At 40.3% G+C, this 19,349-nt stretch overlaps 3 protein-coding genes across 5 annotated transcripts; 2 read left to right on the top strand and 1 right to left on the bottom strand.

Annotated features, from left to right (window-relative positions):
* The first annotated feature begins 1,224 nt into the window (after positions 1 to 1,224).
* On the top strand, positions 1,225 to 4,639 carry LOC144463604 (histone H1-like). Of its 3 annotated transcripts, none has more exons than XM_078168369.1 (2): positions 1,225 to 1,777; positions 4,457 to 4,639. In XM_078168369.1, the coding sequence occupies exons 1-2, from the start codon at positions 1,256 to 1,258 to the stop codon at positions 4,568 to 4,570; spliced, it is 636 nt and encodes a 211-aa protein (XP_078024495.1). In that variant the 5' UTR covers positions 1,225 to 1,255; the 3' UTR covers positions 4,571 to 4,639. The 3 variants fall into 3 exon arrangements, with proteins under 3 accessions (XP_078024495.1, XP_078024496.1, XP_078024494.1); XM_078168370.1 differs by having other exon boundaries at positions 1,225 to 1,807; positions 4,493 to 4,620; XM_078168368.1 differs by lacking the exon at positions 4,457 to 4,639 and having other exon boundaries at positions 1,225 to 2,261.
* Positions 4,640 to 11,461: 6,822 nt separating this feature from the next.
* Positions 11,462 to 13,404, bottom strand: LOC144463576 (histone H2A-like). The gene is made up of 2 exons (XM_078168318.1): positions 13,364 to 13,404; positions 11,462 to 11,968 (listed from the first exon to the last, which is right to left on the bottom strand). The coding sequence occupies exons 1-2, from the start codon at positions 13,402 to 13,404 to the stop codon at positions 11,551 to 11,553; spliced, it is 459 nt and encodes a 152-aa protein (XP_078024444.1). The 3' UTR covers positions 11,462 to 11,550.
* Positions 13,405 to 15,188: 1,784 nt separating this feature from the next.
* LOC117262541 (histone H3) lies at positions 15,189 to 15,913 on the top strand. Its single transcript, XM_033635546.2, has one exon. The coding sequence runs from the start codon at positions 15,458 to 15,460 to the stop codon at positions 15,866 to 15,868; it is 411 nt and encodes a 136-aa protein (XP_033491437.2). The 5' UTR covers positions 15,189 to 15,457; the 3' UTR covers positions 15,869 to 15,913.
* The last annotated feature ends 3,436 nt before the right edge of the window (positions 15,914 to 19,349 follow it).

Here is a 19,349-nt window from a genome sequence, read left to right as displayed (position 1 = left end):
AAATCCATTTATTACACATTCAGAGTGGTAAAGACAGTAGTTTGGATTATTTTCACCATCTTGAGGCTGTTGTATCACTTGTAGCCTACAGAAAAAGTAAGTTTGTTGTTGTTATTATTATTTTTAACTGACTGTGTCACTGATGAGTCTGGGGTTACATCTGACCTATAACACACTGCAGAAAGGTGTTTTATTTTGTTTATTGCACTGATTTTGGTCACTCTGGATATCTCAATGTGTCACAGGGTCATTTGTGATATAGATGTTTGTAATGGTCCACAGACGCTGACACATTGTATGTGTAACATTAGTGTATTAAAATCAAAATACAGATACTTCTTCACCTCAGTACGGTAAATAAAATGCACACAACATGTTGAATTTTGTTTTTCCAGTTACAGTGTATCAACCAGCTCAGACTGCAACAAACCCAAAATGTGTCCGACTGCAAACACTGCACCACAAGTGGACAAAGAGGAATGGGGATGAGAGCATGTATCTGACATATAATCACACACAGTACATGGCCCTCTGTATGAGGAACCTGTCCAGGGTGCTTGTGCACACAGACAGGAGGCATTTCTGCTACCATAAATGTATTCATTTATTTCTATTATTAAACACATTTCTGTTCTGTTACACAGCCTGTTTGGAACTGAGTCCATTAAAATCTAGTAACAATAATAATGACATGTTCACGGTCACAGCAGCTCTGATACAAGTCGGACTAAACGGCGGCCATTATCAGTGTGTTTGCTGCGACCAGAATAACTTGAGTTTATTCCAAAGTCATCAACTGCAGATGGTTGTTTTTACACTGAGTCCCTGAACAAACATGTGGGCTGCTGGAAAACGGCTTTGATGGAGCTGTGATGCATTTGAAGTCATTTTAGGAGAGAAATGAGTGGGAAAAGCCGCTGAGCAGTGCTGGCCACGGCGGTGAATAGGTGAGGTTTGGAGGCTCCACAGACAAAATGCAGAGAGCATCAGAGCTCTACATGACTTGAATATGAAGAGACACAAGTCCGCTATCGGCTCCCTTCACTGTCAGCCTTCAGCACTTGTCCCACATTTAGTTTTTCACCTTTTCTCAGTCAAGAGAAAACACAAGTGCTCCAGCTTTCACACTGCGCAGAGGAGCCACGGGCTGGGTTGAGTCTCCACGGTTCTCATGGTGTGTTTATATACAGCCTTTTGCTCGGAGCTTTGAACAGTCCAGTCAGATTCTCGAGTGACACTGAGCAACAATAACACTATGGCAGAAGAAGCTCCAGCTTCGGCCGCCGCGCCGGCCAAAGCCGCCAAGAAGAAGGTTACCAAACCGAGGAAGGCCGGTCCCAGCGTCAGCGAGCTCATCCTGAAAACTGTGGCCGCATCCAAGGAGCGGAGCGGCGTGTCTGCGGCCGCTCTCAAGAAGGCTCTGGCTGCCGGAGGCTACGATGTGGACAAGAACAAGTTCCGCGTCAAGACTGCCATCAAGGCCCTGGTGGCTAAGGGCTCTCTGGTCCAGACCAAAGGGACCGGGGCCTCTGGCTCCTTCAAGATGAGCAAGAAGGCTGCCGAACCGAAGAAGGTCAAGAAACCGGCCAAGAAAGCCGCTCCTAAAGCCAAGAAGCCCGCAGTGCCCAAAAAGCCCAAGACAGCGGCAGCTAAGAAGCCAGCAGCCGCTAAGAAGTCTCCCAAGAAGGCCAAGAAACCCGCAGCGGCAAAGAAAGCAGCCAAGAGCCCCAAGAAGGCTGCAAAGAGCCCGAAAAAGGCCACCAAGAGCCCCAAGAAGGTGGCCAAAAAGGTCCCTGCAGCCAAGAAAGCCCCCGCAAAGAAGGCAGCCAAGCCCAAAGTCAAGAAAGCAGCAGCTAAGAAGAAGTGAGCTGTCATCAGTCTCATCAACAAACTACTCACAAAAAGGCTCTTTTAAGAGCCACCCACACCATCCATAAAAAGCATTTTCCTGTTTATTATCCTTTCAATACAAACAAAAGTGTTAAAAATAAATATGCATAATGTATTACTACTGAATATTATTTACATTGCCTAATTACAAAGGGAAAAATAAACAACTAGCAAAAAAAAGAAACCACAGCCATCTATTTCCTCCAAGATCTGATTGTTCTTTTCACATCTAATCACAACTGATATAAATAAACATGTTTTAATTACAGTTATACAACAGTTAGCTCCAGCCAAGCAATTTGAAGCAATTTGACTAGCCAGGAGACATTCAAAACGTGACGATATCAGAGTGCAACATCACGGTTTGTTTACTCTCTGAATGTATTAGGTCTTCTGTCACTCGGCCTGCAGTCTCGTACCAACGACCATCTATTTCCTCCAAGATCTGAATGTTCTTTTCACATCTAATCACAACTGATATAAATAAACATGTTTTAATTACAGTTGTATTAACAGTTGTGGAATGTAACTACATAGTCTTAAGCACTGTTTTGAAGTGTCTAATAGTATTTCCATTTTATCTTGGTTTATAGGTTATTTCTCTATCTGTTTCCTCCACTACATTTATCTGACAGCTGCTTTAGTTGCTTTGGAGATCCATATCAATGATTCAACATAGGCTATATATCAAACTAATAACTGATGATGTTTCACAATTGCTAAAACCCTAAACCCCATCCTCTGAACCAAAGTCTCAGTCGCCTAAACTCATTTTTCAAATCGCACACTCTTTTGGCCAAACCTTAAAAACTTTTCAGGTACTCAGACTCAATTTGCAAAACTCAGCGGCTTATTTCTGCTAAACCTTAAACACATTCTCAGTCACTAAACATTTCACTCTGTGATACACTTGTGTTGCAAAATGTGAACACAACTCCAACACAGCTGTCATCTTTTACACACAACTCAAAATTGGACACATGTTTCTAAAGATGTGATCAGACCAATTGGGCAGGATAAAAGTCAGTTCAGAGTGCACAGGTGGCACATGTGTATCCATCTACAATGCTGGTATCAAGCATATTCAGATATACATACCAATGGCATCTCTGTGGTCATCTGTGCACTGATGCAACCAGCTTTTTTCTGACCTGATTTCTGCGTGGGAGACAAACAAAAGACACGCACCTGCATGCATTTCCCCCCCCCTTTTTGCGTGCTACTTAAATTATATAACATAATTCTATCATTACAAAAACATAAAAAAAGTCTTTTATTGACCATGTGCTCCAACGTAACAGACTTAGCATGAAACAAGTGTACAGAGTACTTTTTGAGTACATCTCTGCAGGGGTCAAAGATCTAAGATATTAGTATGTGCAAGTACGTGCAACCTACACACTCTCAGCACTGATGCTTCCAGTACAATTCTATGCTCATAGGCCGACTGTTACCATAGGCCAGTAGTTGCAGTACTGTAAACTATATTGTAATGAACATAATTGGTCAACGTGCCATTGTGGAAGTCCCTGGCTGGCGTGATGGCAATGTCACCCTTTGTGCAGCCATAAATAACTGGGGGGTCTCCATCATCATGCAAACCAAGGGCCATATTACACTGAGCATCTCCCTACATTTCTGGGTGGTCTACAGGATATTATGACTGCGCATGAGCAGCTGGATCAGCAAGCAGTGCATCCTGTATACGTCATAGTTTGGGACAATGTGAGCTTTCACTGTGCTGTCCTGATACGTGAATGGTTCAAGACCCCCCCAAATGAGTGGATTTTTAGCTGCGGGCCATTTGGTTATCCACGGGACCGGGAATATCCCTGATAAACCCGATGGCCAGTCTGACCCTGTCTTCAACTAGCATTTCTTAATAATAGGAATTAGCTCTTGTTAACTCTTGTTACTTGTGTGTTCCATAAATTATCTGTTTTATCACTGGTGACATCCGAAGGAAACATTATTAGATCATATGGAAAAATGGTTATATAGACAGAAACAAGCTGTGTACTTATTGTCTCTTTGGATGAAGTGACAGTTAAGTGAATGTAATATAAAATGTCAAATGTGTACATTTCAGGAAATACATGTGCAGAAGGCACTGACATGACTCACCTTTAAAAAAATATGATATGGGACTATGTATGTATGTATGTATGTATATAAGATTGTGATAACCACTGACACCGGAGATATGTGTCATACAAGTGACTGTCAGCTGGTCACATATATAAAATGTGCACCCTGAACAGAGACAGCAGCTCTGTTGGTGTCAGTTCAGCACATCATAAAACGGCAGACACACAAGACTCCTCAGGTGAAGAGGACAGGAAGCTCCACCTGCTCTCACCTGGGAGAGCTGAGACACTGCTGCAGCCAATCACAAAGCATCCTGCAGCTCAGCTCAGCAAAGAGCAGCTCAGTCTCTGTCCAAGGTCCTGTTTCTTGACATCACTGAGTGTTTGTTTCTCATGGTTGTTTCAGTCGACATTAAGTCCACTCCTGCTCAGCCGCTCAGAAGTCTCCCAAGAAGGCAAATAAACTGGCAGTAGCCAAGAAAGCAGCCAAGAGCCCCAAGAAGGTGGCCAAAAAGGCCCCTGCAGCCAAGAAAGCCCCCACAAAGAAGGCAGCCAAGCCCAAAGTCAAGAAAGCAGCAGCAAAGAAGAAGTGAGCTGTCATCAGTCTCATCAACAAACTACTCACAAAAAGGCTCTTTTAAGAGCCACCCACACCATCCTTAAAGGGACATTGTGCAACATTTTCAGTTGTTTATTGGCAAAATAAACAAAATTGATGTCTGCATTCATAAATAGTCATCATTGGTGTACTATTATCTCCACCAATAATCTGACTTATTCTTGTAAAAGGAGAATTTTGGATTTGTTTGTACATTGTGTGGGCAAGTCGTCTGGGGGGGGTTCCATAATGTTTCGCCATCTTGAGAATACACCCCCCAGCAAGGGACATACAGCCCCACCTTCGGCGTTTTCCTTGACAGCCAGGCCAACGCTGCTTGACTGAGAAGCTGAAGGAGAGGAGAAAGAAACGCTTCGCTCATGGATGCAGATCTGATGACAAGTTTGGGGGGCACACAATCAGTTGTGATTTTTTTTTAATTGCACGCGTGCAAATCATGCCCACAGAGCGCTTGAGATTGCCAGCATATTTCACAATTTCATAGAGGCTCATCACCATCACCAAGTCATTCAAAAATCACTACAAAGAGAATCATATGCTTACCTTTACTGTTTATTTCTCTTAAACAGCCAGTAGTACATGGAACCAGCCATCACCCTCCTTTTCACTGCTTTGCTGTTAGTTAATGCTACTTCTAGTTTCAGGGTCTCAGGCATGTTATGTCCACTCACATTCTCATCTCTCGCCTCTCACGGATTCCCATTTCTCCTCATCATCTTCCCTTTCTCCCAGTATATAGGACTATGTGTATACATTTGTTTAATTTCGATCATTTAAGCTATTTAGAACTGGGGGGGGGCAATTTGTGTTTTTCAGAATTTGGGGGGGACATGTCCCCCCCATCCCCCCTGGGATCTGCACCCATGGCTTCGCTACTACCCCGGCAAATTTGAAACGAAGTCCCACTGTTTGAGCATAATGCAGGATCATATGCAGCATCACGGGTGACGGAATCACTGCACCGCTGTTAGCAGCTAACGGCTAACAGCTAATGGTGCAGCAGCACAGTGATGCGAGGAGAGGGATGAGGTGTGTGAGGTTGAGCCAGGCGCTGGCCTGTGATTGCATCACCTCTCTCCATCAGCAGCTCTTTCCACCTGGTAAAGGCTATCCCGATGTTGAGCCTCATTTTTTGAATTTGCCGGTCACGTTGCCTTTTTGATTCCCTTTTGTGCTTTCTTGGCAACAAGGATTGTGTCTCCCGTGATGCTGCATATGCATGGCAGCAGCTAACAGCTGTCAGCGGCGCAGTGATGCGAGGAGAGGGGTGAGGTTGAGCCACTTGTCAGTTTTCAAAAGACAAGACGTGATTGGTTTGTTTCAGTTTACACCCGCCCACCAGTCCTACATAGCATGGTGAGGAAGGGGTTTATCATCGGCGATGCCTGTGACTGTGTAGGAGCCTGAATGAATACTTCATGAAGTATCGGATGACATGAGCCGTTCCTCAGTACTCAAGTTCAGCAGTTCAGACTTGTGGACTTGGCAAGTCCACACGAGAGTCTGGACTTCCCAAGTACAGTCATTTCTGCTTTTGGAACAGCAGCGAACTTGATGATGTCACCACCTCCGCTTGCCTTGGCTGTTGTACTGTCCTGTATACATGCATTTAGAATAAAACAATATAAACACAGCCCAGCCCAGCGTCTTTTCATTGTCTTTGTAAGAAATTAATATGTATATGTTTTTAACATTTCAACATATATAACTGACCCACAAAGACATATAAATAGCCAAAATATTTTCATAAAATGTATTTTAAAACCTTTCCCCCACAGCTGGTTTCTGATCATATTAATCTATATCCAATTCCGCACCTGGCTTTTGATTATAATCAAAAGCCAGGTGCGGGGGAAAAAGTTTGTGGAGAGTTGGTGGTTATTGTGATCGTGAGCATTGGTGAGATGGAAATAAAAAATCAATAATTGACATGGAACGGAGAAGACGTCTTGGTGCAGTTATTGCAGCAGGATTGATGTACCTGCAGGCTGAGGAGGAGGCTGCCCAGCTGAGGAGGCAGATCTGAGAACGGCAGTGGAGAATGAGGCGGAGGATAAGAATGAGACGTGATGAGACGAATGAAAAGTTAAAAGTAGGTCATTATGCAGAGTGACCCAATTTCAAATGTTGTAATCATCATATACATGAATATGTATTGACTATTACTTGATCAATTTACACGTAGACTACATGTAAGCAGCATCTAAATGTTGTCATGGTAGAACTAATTTTAACACCTTTCACTAGTGTACTAGTCTAATCCATAAGAACGCACATCAACTTGTAAATATGAAACAACAACATATAAAACAAACTATCTGAAAAGTAACTATAGCTATCAAATAAATGTGGCTTGAGTAGAATGTACAGTGTTTCCCTCTAAGTATAAAGTAGCACAAAATGGAAATACCCAAGTACAAGTACATCAAATTTGTACTTAAGTACAGTAGCTACTTGAGTAAATATACTTAGTTACTGTCCATTGCTGCATTTGTCTCATCATTATGCTTTCTGTCTACATTTTTATGGAGACTTGACAGTTTACTTGGTACACCTAGGAAAAAAAGCAGTTTAATATTACGTCTGGACTAGCATTTTATTGAAGTGTTGAGTTGTAGATTGTGGTGCTGTTGAACTGTACTGGATTATACTGACAGCAGTTTCTCATTTAGTCTGTCCTCACCAATATAAATGGGATCAAACAGGTCAGATGTTCAGAGGAAAAGTTGATTCAGCCACACTTCAGACATCAGGTATACAATTCACATCAGATAATCAATATTTAAAATGCTGTTGAATAAATACTACAATAAATACAATTAATCTTTAAATACAATAAATAAATTACAATTACATTAACAATGTTACAACATTTAATAATATAATAATATATCTTATATACTGAGACTGAATATTGCCCATTAGACATTCCCCAAACAAATTACATTTCATATTTAACCACTACAGAGATATCAGCGACGAGTTCAAAAGGACTACCTGAGAGAGGCTGCTCTCGGTGGGGCAGCCTGAGCGCTCATACACATATGTTTATTATCTATGAGTGCTGACACCGCTGTCATCTAGCGGGACCTCACATTCAACTGGGCTCTATATTAATACATCGACCACGGGTCTGAAGTTTAAACTATGCATGAAAACACTAGCCTACGTTCCATGACAAAACATCAGTAACATATCGTTAATTACAGCTTACAATTGTGCGCGTTTCTCTCACTTGCCATTTCCCATTATTGTTGCAAAATGCATGCTGGGATACCTGGCTGTCTGAAGTCCACACAAGTCTGCTCCGATGCATCCCCGGCAATATATGATTTCAGCGTTGTATGGAAGAAATTCCTACACACTGTGGCTTTAAAGAGTATTCTGTTATTTATGTTGGTTTTTTTTTCTTTCTGTCGTCTTCTTTTTGTTTTAGATCCAGCTTTATTTTTATCCATAACATGAATTTGAGAAAATGAAATGAAGAGAACACACATGGATTTATTATTATGCGTTACAATGTTAAGTAAGTATACTTTAAGGGAAAAGTAATTCATTTTTCCTCAAAATGAATAAAACAGATAAATAAGAAAACAGGAATAATAATAATGGAGCGTGATGCAGAGTGAAGCTGCCCTCCCCTACACATTTAATTTGAAGTCTTTTATTTTGTTCTGCCAAGAGCAAAAATACAGTATATTAATCATCACAGTTCGCCACACTCACAGTACTTTACACTCAAGTGTGTGTTCTCGCTTCCTGAACATATTCAATATTCTAACACAGGAAAATTATGAACATCTACACCAACATCAAAACAATAAATCATGTATGTTACATCTCTATTCCAGACCAGTTTCATCATGTACCTTCAATATCAACTTGTCTTGTAAATACACAGTCAGCCAATCATGTCTACTTAACACTGTCACATTAACCAAATCAATCATGTATCTATTTTAACATCACATAAGTTATTAATTTATTCACCTATGAACTGTACGCAAACAGCATGAACTCTTAAGACCGGCTCATAGTTCTACTCTCCAGCCTCACGCTCACTCAAGGCAACGAGGTAACCAGGCACCCAGTGCTAACCACTAGCTAGCCGCCATTTTCAGTACGTTACGTTCGCTGAACAAATAGAGTTCTTAAACATTCTTTTTCTTTGGAACCACATTGAGTCCAACCGAGATTGTAAACTACCACATAACATATTCATTCATTACTTATCCAATTCTAACTCTCCCTGCTTACCTGCCAAGAGCAAAAATACAGTATATTAATCATCACAGTTCGCCACACTCACAGTACTTTACACTCAAGTGTGTGTTCTCGTTTCCTGAACGTATTCCCGCGATCCTTCCCTTGTCCCTGCACACACAGTGTAGCGAACGCGCCCTCTGCTGGTCAGAGTTACACAATGCATACTAATAGATAACACTACATTTTTCAACCAATAAACCAGCCTCTTACCTTATCAGAAAACACCCAGACAATAACACCACACTCTGAACATGAGCTGTACAACATGAAATGCAAATGAAACATATGAATAATATTTATGTAGGTATATCAACCCACTGACTGCTCTGTATGCCACAATAATAATAATAATAATAATAATAATAATAATAATAATAATAATAATAATAGAATAATAATAATGATGATGATGTCAGTTTTATGGTGGCTATATCCAGTCGATTGATTAGCGTTTTTTAATAGAATTAATAATACTAATAATAGTTTCACTCATTACTATGAACACGATCAGAACTTAATTATATAATTATAATACAAACACAAATCCCCCCTTTAATAAAAGCAAAACAAACAAAAAAACAGACTATATCGACCTAAACTGCGGGCTGATTTTGTCATGATAATTTTAAGGCCAATTTTTAGCTTTAGATCCTAAAATAAACTGAATTTCTTAATGACATTTAAATGTTGTCAGTTTCAGTCACTACAAATTGAATTAGAATTTGTATCTCAGTCATCAAATTATGAGTAACAGGTTATTACAGTTTTTCTCAATTGCTAAAACACAATTTCTGAAACCTTGCTCCATTTTCTGAAAACATTAAACACAAAACCTCAGCTTCAAGCACTATTTACAAAACCTCTGACTCCTCGTGCAAAATGAAACTTTCGCCTCAAAACAGATTTACCTGTGCTCAAAACCAAACACTGCTCTCAAATCATAAACAAAACGATCAAAATGATATACACTATCAAGCAGTCAGTAAACAATACACCAAAAAATAGAAAACACGTTGTTCAAAACATATAGTTCTCAGGGAGAAGTACATTTTCAATCTCAAAACAAATTTTATATTTTTCTGTCGTTGTCTTTTGATGAATGAAAACATGTTGTATCATAGTAGCTCAAAATTGATCAGAAATTATACTCTGCTTTGCTCTTTGCAGTTTTTTTGTTCTTCCTCCTCCTTGTACCCCTATTTTTACAGTACTGTACCCCGCATCTCACAAACTTGTCCTTTGTTTCTGTGATACTGTAATTATTGTTCTTTGTTGATATGAACCTGCAACCAGTCAAAATCTATTGAGCAGTCAGTACTGTAAACAAATGGAAAGCACAATGTTCAGGGCCAGACAATTTGTTTATTGTACAGTATACAGCCTACAATGCACTGTACTACAGTATACAATACAAAAATCAAAGGAGTAAACATGTGATCAATGTGCTTCTTCTTGTCTTTGGGCTGGGTCAGGCCAGAGCACTTTGTCGACATCACAAGCAATATTTTCCCTCCTGACTTTCTCCTTCCCACCTTCAACAACCTGTTTGCTCTCTGAACTGGCTTTTATTGGTTTTGTCACATGATTTGAAACAAGTGAAATCACTTTTCAGTGATTGTGTTTAATCAATGACATGTGTTCTCTATTTGTATTTGATTGTTGCCACTTGTGTTTACCAGTATGGATGACATGTGCATTAGAGTGCAGAATGTGTTTTGAGAATGAGAATGTGTTTAGAGTTCTGCTGAAAAGTCTAAGTGAGATCTGCAAATTGTGTTTTACCATGTGAAATGGTTTAAGGTATTGACAACAGACTGCACAATTAGCTAAATGAGTATTGAAAGGCGTGTTGTTTATGAAGGGCGTTGCTATGGCTACACCAAACTTTATATCTGCAGAGTCTATTCTGGGTCCACGTTACAATATCAAGAGCACGTGATGTGATAAATCAGCAATGCGATTCGTCGTTGAACCCACTAACAACCCCCCACACACACACAGCAAAAAACAAAAAAGAAACAACGAACGAACGAACCGCATCTTTGAACCGGCTCTTCAAAGTGAATGAGAGCCAAAGAACTGGCTCTCACAAGTGAATGATAAATCCCATCACTGATTTACAGATATTAAAAAAAAACACATTATACTGCATTACCACAACACACAAGCCTTAAGAGTCCCTTCATTCTGCTTCAAAAGAAACCACTCGATGCAAATGTTACTGTGCTGTTGCTCACACGTGATTGTATGTGTTTTGGTGTTTTTGTTTTTTTCCCCTGAGCCTGCGCTGTACAAGTAACCTGCTGTGAGCACATTTATTTACTGAGGGGATCAGACTGGAAAAATAAAGCAAACTACAAAAATATAAAAATCATATTAAAGCCTATTTAAAGCATCAAAAGTGTAACAATTTTGCATTACTTAAGTTTTCTTTTGATGTTTAAGTGTCAATAGTCTAATCTTACTAATAGTCTTAAAAATTAACGGTATGTTGCAGATTTTCCAAGATTTAAGTGATCAACTGTGGTGTTTCATAAGCAGTTATATTGTAGTCTTTTATTTCCCCTCTCCCCTTCCCGAAGTGCATCAGAGTGACATGAGAATCAGAGCTCTTTATGAGGTGATTGTGTGGCTCTTAAAAGAGCCGTTTTGGGGGGCCAGTTTCCAGCAGCCAGAGAGTGTCCAGGTTTACTTGGACTTGGCGGCCTTCTCGGTCTTCTTGGGCAGCAGAACAGCCTGGATGTTGGGCAGCACGCCGCCCTGAGCGATGGTCACTCCGCCCAGCAGCTTGTTGAGCTCCTCGTCGTTGCGGACAGCCAGCTGCAGGTGACGAGGGATGATACGGGTCTTCTTGTTGTCGCGGGCAGCGTTTCCAGCCAACTCCAGGATCTCAGCGGTCAGGTACTCCAGCACAGCCGCCAGGTAGACGGGGGCGCCGGCACCGACACGCTCCGCATAGTTTCCTTTGCGCAGCAGCCTGTGGACACGGCCGACTGGGAACTGGAGCCCAGCACGGGAGGAGCGGGTCTTTGCCTTGGCTCTGGCTTTGCCACCGGTTTTTCTTTTTTCTTTTTTTTTTTTTTTTCTGGCTTTGCCACCGGTTTTTCTTTTTTTTTAAAAAAAAATACTTTATTGAGTTCCATACATAAATTACACTGCAACAATCAAATCATGTACCGAAACACAGAGAATCAGACATGACAAACACCCCTGACTCACAATTAAATACAATTTACATTAATAAAGTGCAAACAGGCAACAAGGTGCATGTAAAAAAGTGCATTAAAGTTGCAAAATGTTCCACGGAAGAGTTTGATTCTTATCTAACGACCTTCTCCTCCGGAGGTCAGCCTGGATGTGTTTTATTACCATGTCTCCATCTATTACAGTCTGTTGGAGGGACATGGCACATCTGGTCTTCCAAAGTTTGTATGTAGTGATGATAATGACCAGTTGATACAGTTCTTTGTGTTTCTGTGGGATGTTTTCTGTTATAAGTCCATAAGTTACTGAGTTGTAATTGATGTCACAGGATAGACCAAGTCCTTGTAAAATGTTCCACACCTGCTGAGATCTATAACAGTCAATTAACAGATGTTGTTGTGTCTCTTGTTCATTACAATAAATCATTGGACATTTCGTGGTTGTGACATAACAACTCCATGAAACAAAAGCACGTACAGGGAGCTTGGAGACTGAAATGAGCCAGCGGACGTCCCTGATGCTCTCTGAGTATCTTTTGTCATTTATTATTTTGATTACTTTCATATAATCTCTCTCCAAGATATTTTTATATTTAATTACACCACCATATTTAAAATCATTTATTTTATTAAAAATTAGTTTATTTGTATCCCTTACCCAGTTTATTTGTACACATCTATGTTCATGTAAAAAGTCTGAATATAGTACTTTATAATAAGGGTGTTGTCTTGCACTGCCCCGTTTTTTTCCCCAATTTTTAACAAGACCGACCCAGGGTGCTTTTCTAGAGATGGCCGCTGACACATTTTTAACAAAGGCAATCATCAATCTAACGCTCAAATCAACGGCGCCAAGGCCTCCATACTCTCTGCTTTTAAACAATAGGTCACGTTTAGTGACTTCTCTGGTGGTTCCCCAGACCAGGTTCACACATTGTTTATTTAGTTGTTTTAATATGCTGGGAGTTGGCGGAAATATATTGGCAAGAAAGAGGAGTTTGGATAGAATGTATGTTTTCATTATATTTATTCTAGATTTATAATTAGTATCTTTATTTCTCCATTTATTGATTTCTTCTTTAACAATATTCAGTTTTTCATTCCAATTTCGTTGACCACAATCATTATTACAGAGGGTCAAACCAAGAATTTTAATTTCTTCTTTTATTTGAATATTTAAGTGAGGTTTTTTACTCTCTGTTCCTATCCAAACTCCTTCAGTCTTTTCATGATTTAATTTAGCACCAGACGCCAGTTCATAAAGAAACAAATGATTAATTAAAATGTCCATCTCTAACTGATTCTTTATGATGACGGTAACATCATCGGCATATGCCATTGCTTTAACATTGCAACTGTTGTTTATAAGTTTACCAGATATCAAAGGGTCAGCATTTATTATTTTGATTAAAGGGCTGATCGCCAAGATATATAAGGCAGCACTCAGTGGACAGCCCTGTTTTACACCTTTTTCTACATTAAAAGAGTCAGTTAGTACACCGTTAACATTTATACGGACACATGACTTTCTATACAGACATTGTATCATATGAATAAACTCATTAGGGAAGCCATATGCTTCCAACACAGACCACAGGTAGTCTCTAGAGACATAATCAAAGGCTTTCTTTTGTTCCAGCCCGATTATGAAAAAGTCTTGTTTTTGTAGTGTCTCTCTCAAAGTGCACAAGTTGTCCCACATCAGACGTCCTTTAATTGCACATGTCTGTTCTTTTTCTATAATATTATCTAGAGTATCATTTAATCTATTCATTATTATTTTAGCTAATATTTTATAATCTGTATTCATTATAGTCAGGTGCCTGTAATTATTTATATCTGTCTTGTCTCCTTTTTTATATAATAAATGCAACACGCCTTCATAAAAAGAGTCTCCGAAGATACCAGAGTGCAGACCTTCATTAAACATATGTGTGAGGACATTTAACATATCATCTATATATAATTGATAAAACTCAGTAGGAAGACCATCGGGACCAGGACTTTTATCTACATTCAACTGTTGGATAGCTTGAATCACTTCTTCTTTTTTAACTTCTCCTAACAGAACACTATCGTTAAGTACGGAATTTCTGGGAACAGAATCGAGTAGTAAACTAACACATCCAGAATCAATATCAATCTTTTTATACGATTCTTCACATAAATTTCTGATCACCTCCCTTTTCTGTTTTTCTTCGAGAAAAACATCACCAGACTGATTTTTTATAGATTTAATAAATTTATCGTGAATTTGCTTTTGTCCTGATTTCAGTGCATATAATACATTACCTCTGTTGTTTATTTCTGTTTGTTTATAAATATTAAACAACAGTTCATTATTCATGCTATCTATTTCTAATTTTAAATTGGACATGATTTCTTCTTCAACAGATGATCTTTGTTTCATTTGCTTTAAGTTTATATATTGTTTAACTAGTGAATCATATCTCATATTTTTAAGTTTATTTAATTCTTTACTTTTGAATTTGAAGAAATCTTTCACCCTGGATTTTAATATTTCCCACAGTTTAATGTTTGATTTGGTTATAATGCTTAATTGGGATATTTTATTAATTTCAGATTTTAAATCAATTACTATATCGTTATATTTTAAACACTGTGTATTCAATTTCCAGAAGCCTCTTTTAACAGAGGTTTCGGAAGACACTGATGCTTTGACTAGAAGATGATCAGAAAAATTGTTCAGAACAGTTGAATAATTATTTACTTTAAAATTAGATGATACGTAAATTCTATCAATACGTGTTTTGGTTTTTGCATCAAATCTAGTGAAGTCAAACCCAGAAGGATTCAAAGATCTATACACATCAATTAATTTAAACTCCTCACATATTTCTTTTAATACTTTACCTTCAGATGTCAAGGTAAAAGGTACAGCACTATGCCTGTCATTTTCTGATGTAACTGTATTAAAATCCCCACATAAAATGGTATTATATCCTATTGAGAGGAGTTCTCTAAGTCTTTTAAAAAGTTGGTTTTTCCGCGGCCACTCATTTTTCAGATGCTCTCTAAAGTCGGGACAAAGAGAAGTGTTCTCTCAGCAGCTGAAACCCTCCTCTATATATCCACAGAGCGCGGGACGGTTCCTGCCAGACCAACCAGAAAAGAGGCTTCATCAGAGCAGCAGAGGGCGGCCCAGCCTGAATTTTGGCGGACCTTTTGAAAGGATTTCCAGCCAATAAGCAGCGGAGTCTCGGGCGGTGGGTCGCTCCTTCAGGCGGTGCTGAGCTCCGTAGGAGTCCCTCACCAATCAGGAGCCGGAGGTCTGAAGCAGCGTCACCATCTCACAGCCGCTCTCAGAGTTTAAGAGCAGCGCATCACCTCGTTTCACTGCATCATTCTCCTTCACAGAGAAAAGAGAAGTCATGGCAAGAACCAAGCAGACCGCTCGTAAATCCACCGGAGGCAAAGCCCCGAGGAAGCAGCTGGCCACCAAGGCTGCCCGTAAGAGCGCTCCGGCCACCGGCGGCGTGAAGAAGCCTCACCGTTACAGGCCCGGTACCGTGGCTCTCAGAGAGATCCGTCGCTACCAGAAATCCACGGAGCTGCTCATCCGCAAGCTGCCCTTCCAGCGCCTGGTCCGAGAAATCGCTCAGGACTTCAAGACCGACCTGCGCTTCCAGAGCTCCGCTGTCATGGCTCTGCAGGAGGCCAGTGAGGCTTACCTGGTGGGCCTGTTTGAGGACACCAACCTGTGCGCCATCCACGCCAAGAGAGTCACCATCATGCCCAAAGACATCCAGCTGGCCCGTCGCATCCGCGGAGAGAGAGCTTAAACTCTGCTGCTGCTCCACAAAGCACAACGGCTCTTTTAAGAGCCACCTCACTCCTCACTCAAGAGCTCACGCCTCTACTCACAACACACGTTTAATATCAATCACAGCAGATCAGTATTTAACTATTTAGTGGATCTTTCTCCTCTACAGCCTGTCTTCCAGAAATCAGTTAATGTAGACTAATCCAACATGTTCACTTTATTTAATGTTTTTATTTCATGCATTTATTTTTCTGTCCCAATAATCAATTGAGACCAGGAGGGAAACATCACTGACTTACTTACGAGTCATGATCCTCTTAAAATAAATTGCCAAGACACCAGCTAAGTATAGTCATAGAGTAAATTAATTTAGAACATGGCACTCTTAAATACGTGATTCTTATTGGTCAGTCAACAAAATTCTGCGGCATTTATTTCTTTGGGCATCTCTGCTGCTCCGTTGCTATGGACACCATAGCAACGGCCTTAGACTGAGGATCATCATTATCAGCTAACGTTAGTCCACACACACTCACTTCACAATAAACGGAAACGTCCAATTCATTATTAACTATCCACCTTATTTTCAAACACGGAAGTAAATAGTGATCAACTTCCGTTTTTTGTGTGTGACTTCCGGTCAGCTGCTTTCCCTCGTGCTTTCCCTTACCGGAGCTAACGGTGCAAGCTAATTTTTTTTCAATTTTCAGTTGTTTATGTTAGTCAATCAGTTAGTTAGATAGTTAGTCTGTGTATTTTGTATAACGTTAGATAACTGTGCCCACGTTTCCGTTATAACGGAAATTTATTCCCTCTAAACGCGAATAAATCGCACGTCAATCATAAACTATGAACCAAAAAAGCACAATCTATCCCGAGTGAGACAAACTGCTTGATCCCCGTCTCCAGTGTACCAGCAGAGAACCTGCAGAACCGAATCAGCGAAAAAACACACCGGGCTACACAGCCTCTCTACCTGAGCAGCTGAAGCTGCGGCTCGCACCCTCGACACACAGACACACAGACGGTGCTTCTGCATGCCAGCCAAACATGTGCGCAACTGTGAGAAATAAATATGTGAGGTGTACGCTGCTTTTCTATCTTTTTTTCCCTTTTCTTTCTTTCTTTCTGTCAGTGACATACACTCCTAACACAGGACGGGTTGTTTTAATTGACTGAGTTGATCATTAAGCCATAGTGATGCGCGGATCGGCTCTGATAGCACCTGAATCAGCATGTATGCATCAACCATCCAGCAGTTACAACATGATTGAGCTAGCAAAGCAGTTTTGTGTTGCTATGTGTGGTATTTATTCAGTTTTGGGAAATCACGATGTCTAAAAAGCATCAGTGGCTGCAGCTGACAGGGACAGCTAACGTTAACCAGAATCGTCATCCGTTAAAAGCCTCCCGTTGTCGGATACGACATGAAACTACTCCAATTACCTCAATCATGTTGTAACTAACACATCAGCTGGAGAAAATATTTTTTTCACGGGCCACTTTGTGAGTTTAGTGAGTTATTACAGACACGGCTAACGGCTAACAGCTAACGGTTAGCCCAGCTAATCTACGATAACCATGTTATTAATTACACACAGAGAAAATACTAATGTTTGTTCAGTCATTGTGTTTACAGACTTTACAAACATCAGATTAGTCTAAACGGTGATATAGTGACGTGAAAAATGTGATATATACATATATATATATAGCACTAAACTCAGCAAGGCAAACAACAAGGCGATTCCCATTTACACAGTGGTAAGAGTGCTGGACCGGAAGTGTCGCACAAAACAACGGAAGCTGGCTGCGTTCTGTTTTGCCTCCGTGTTTCCGTGAAAAATAAGGTGGATAATTAGGCTGCCGTTACCAGAGTACAGACCCATTTTCTTTTTGCGAATTTTGAATCAATAAAACGTGTTTTAATCATTATTTTTTGTCACATCACTGAATGTTTTAGTAGTAAGCCATCTTCTAAGAGGGATAATGTATCCCTTCCTTATTTTTCAACACTCACCTGCTATAGATTATCCTGCTTAGAACATGCTATGGCGTCCCTAGCAACAGAGCAACAGAGCAGCAGAGCAGCGGTGATACCTCAAGAAATAAACACTGCAGAATTTTGTTGATTAACCAGTCAGAATCAAGTAGCCTATTTAAGAGTGCCATATTCTAAACTATGTTAAAAAAAAAAAAAAAAATCTTCATGTATTCACAAAAGCATGCAGCTTTGCAATGTTTTTCACATGGACTAATTAAGTCTTTAATGTTTTTCATAATTATAAACATTTTAATTATAATGGCCGCATTTCCCAGTTAAGAGCAATCTTAGGACTTAGAGCGCAGTTAAGAAAGTCTTTGGTAAGAAGGGTCGCTAAGATAAGAGTGTTTCCCAGATGCCTTCTTAATGCCCTTCTTAAGATCGCTCTTTAAGACGCTCTTAACAGGAGCTGACCACTGTGCTAAAACTAAATTAATCGATGTCAGGCACATCGATCACCCACTTCATTGGCACATAAGTCACACACAGCGCTGCTACCTAACGCACTAATTCCCTTCTGCTCGTGTGTATGTGTGTTCTAATAATTCTAATGAAAAACTAAGATGATAAATATTTGTTATTGACCTATTTTCATGACGAAAACAAGACTACAACTAAGCAACGAAGCAGTCTTGGTAAGTGAATCATGAGGAAATGTATTATATTTATTCAAAAATATGAAAGATGGATGAAAGGACAAATGAACTTAAGGACCTGCATTGTATCCTGACCACATTGTATCCTACTTGTATTCATCAACGCTGTGTCTCTGCTAATGATCATCTTAACGTGACCAGTTCACGGAAGGACAAAACTGACAGATTTGTGGACTATATAAATCTACACTGAGAATCAGACAAAACGCCAGGTATAAACTATGAAAACACACAACAGCATGTTGACAGTTGTAAAAGAGTTAATGTGACATATATGTGCAGATGTGTGAAAACACACAGCTGCTACCCGAAGCACTAATTCCCTGCTGCGCGTGTGTATAATTACAGGTAACAGGTGTATCCAAGTAGCAATGACATAGGCAGATATAAAATGACCTGTGGGTATTGGTGCACACATTAAGACAGAATAGCAGAAGCAGGGCACAAGCAGGCCAAGTGATCACCTGCATTCAACCTAGAGGAGATGACCATCCTGGTGGGTGAAGTATGGCAGCAGCGGGACACACTCTTCGGCAGAACAAAAGGGGGGGGGGGGGATTAGTGGCCAAGAACCGCAGTTGGCACGACATTGCTGAAAAAATGGCTGCCTCCAGCCCCTGCGGCCTGCAAGACTGGATGGTGGTGAGAAAGAAGTGGCAGGAGTTTCAGAGCCAAACGAAAAAGAGGACTGCAAGTGCCAGGCAAGAGAGCCAGGACACAGGTGGTGGCATACCTGGCGACACTACCCTCACCCCTGACAAGGAAAGGGTCATGTCAATAATTGGCAAGACCCCCTCTGA

This window comes from Epinephelus lanceolatus, chromosome 5 (assembly GCF_041903045.1).
Source record: "Epinephelus lanceolatus isolate andai-2023 chromosome 5, ASM4190304v1, whole genome shotgun sequence".
NCBI lineage: Eukaryota > Metazoa > Chordata > Actinopteri > Perciformes > Serranidae > Epinephelus > Epinephelus lanceolatus.
This window is presented reverse-complemented; position numbering and strand designations above follow the sequence as displayed.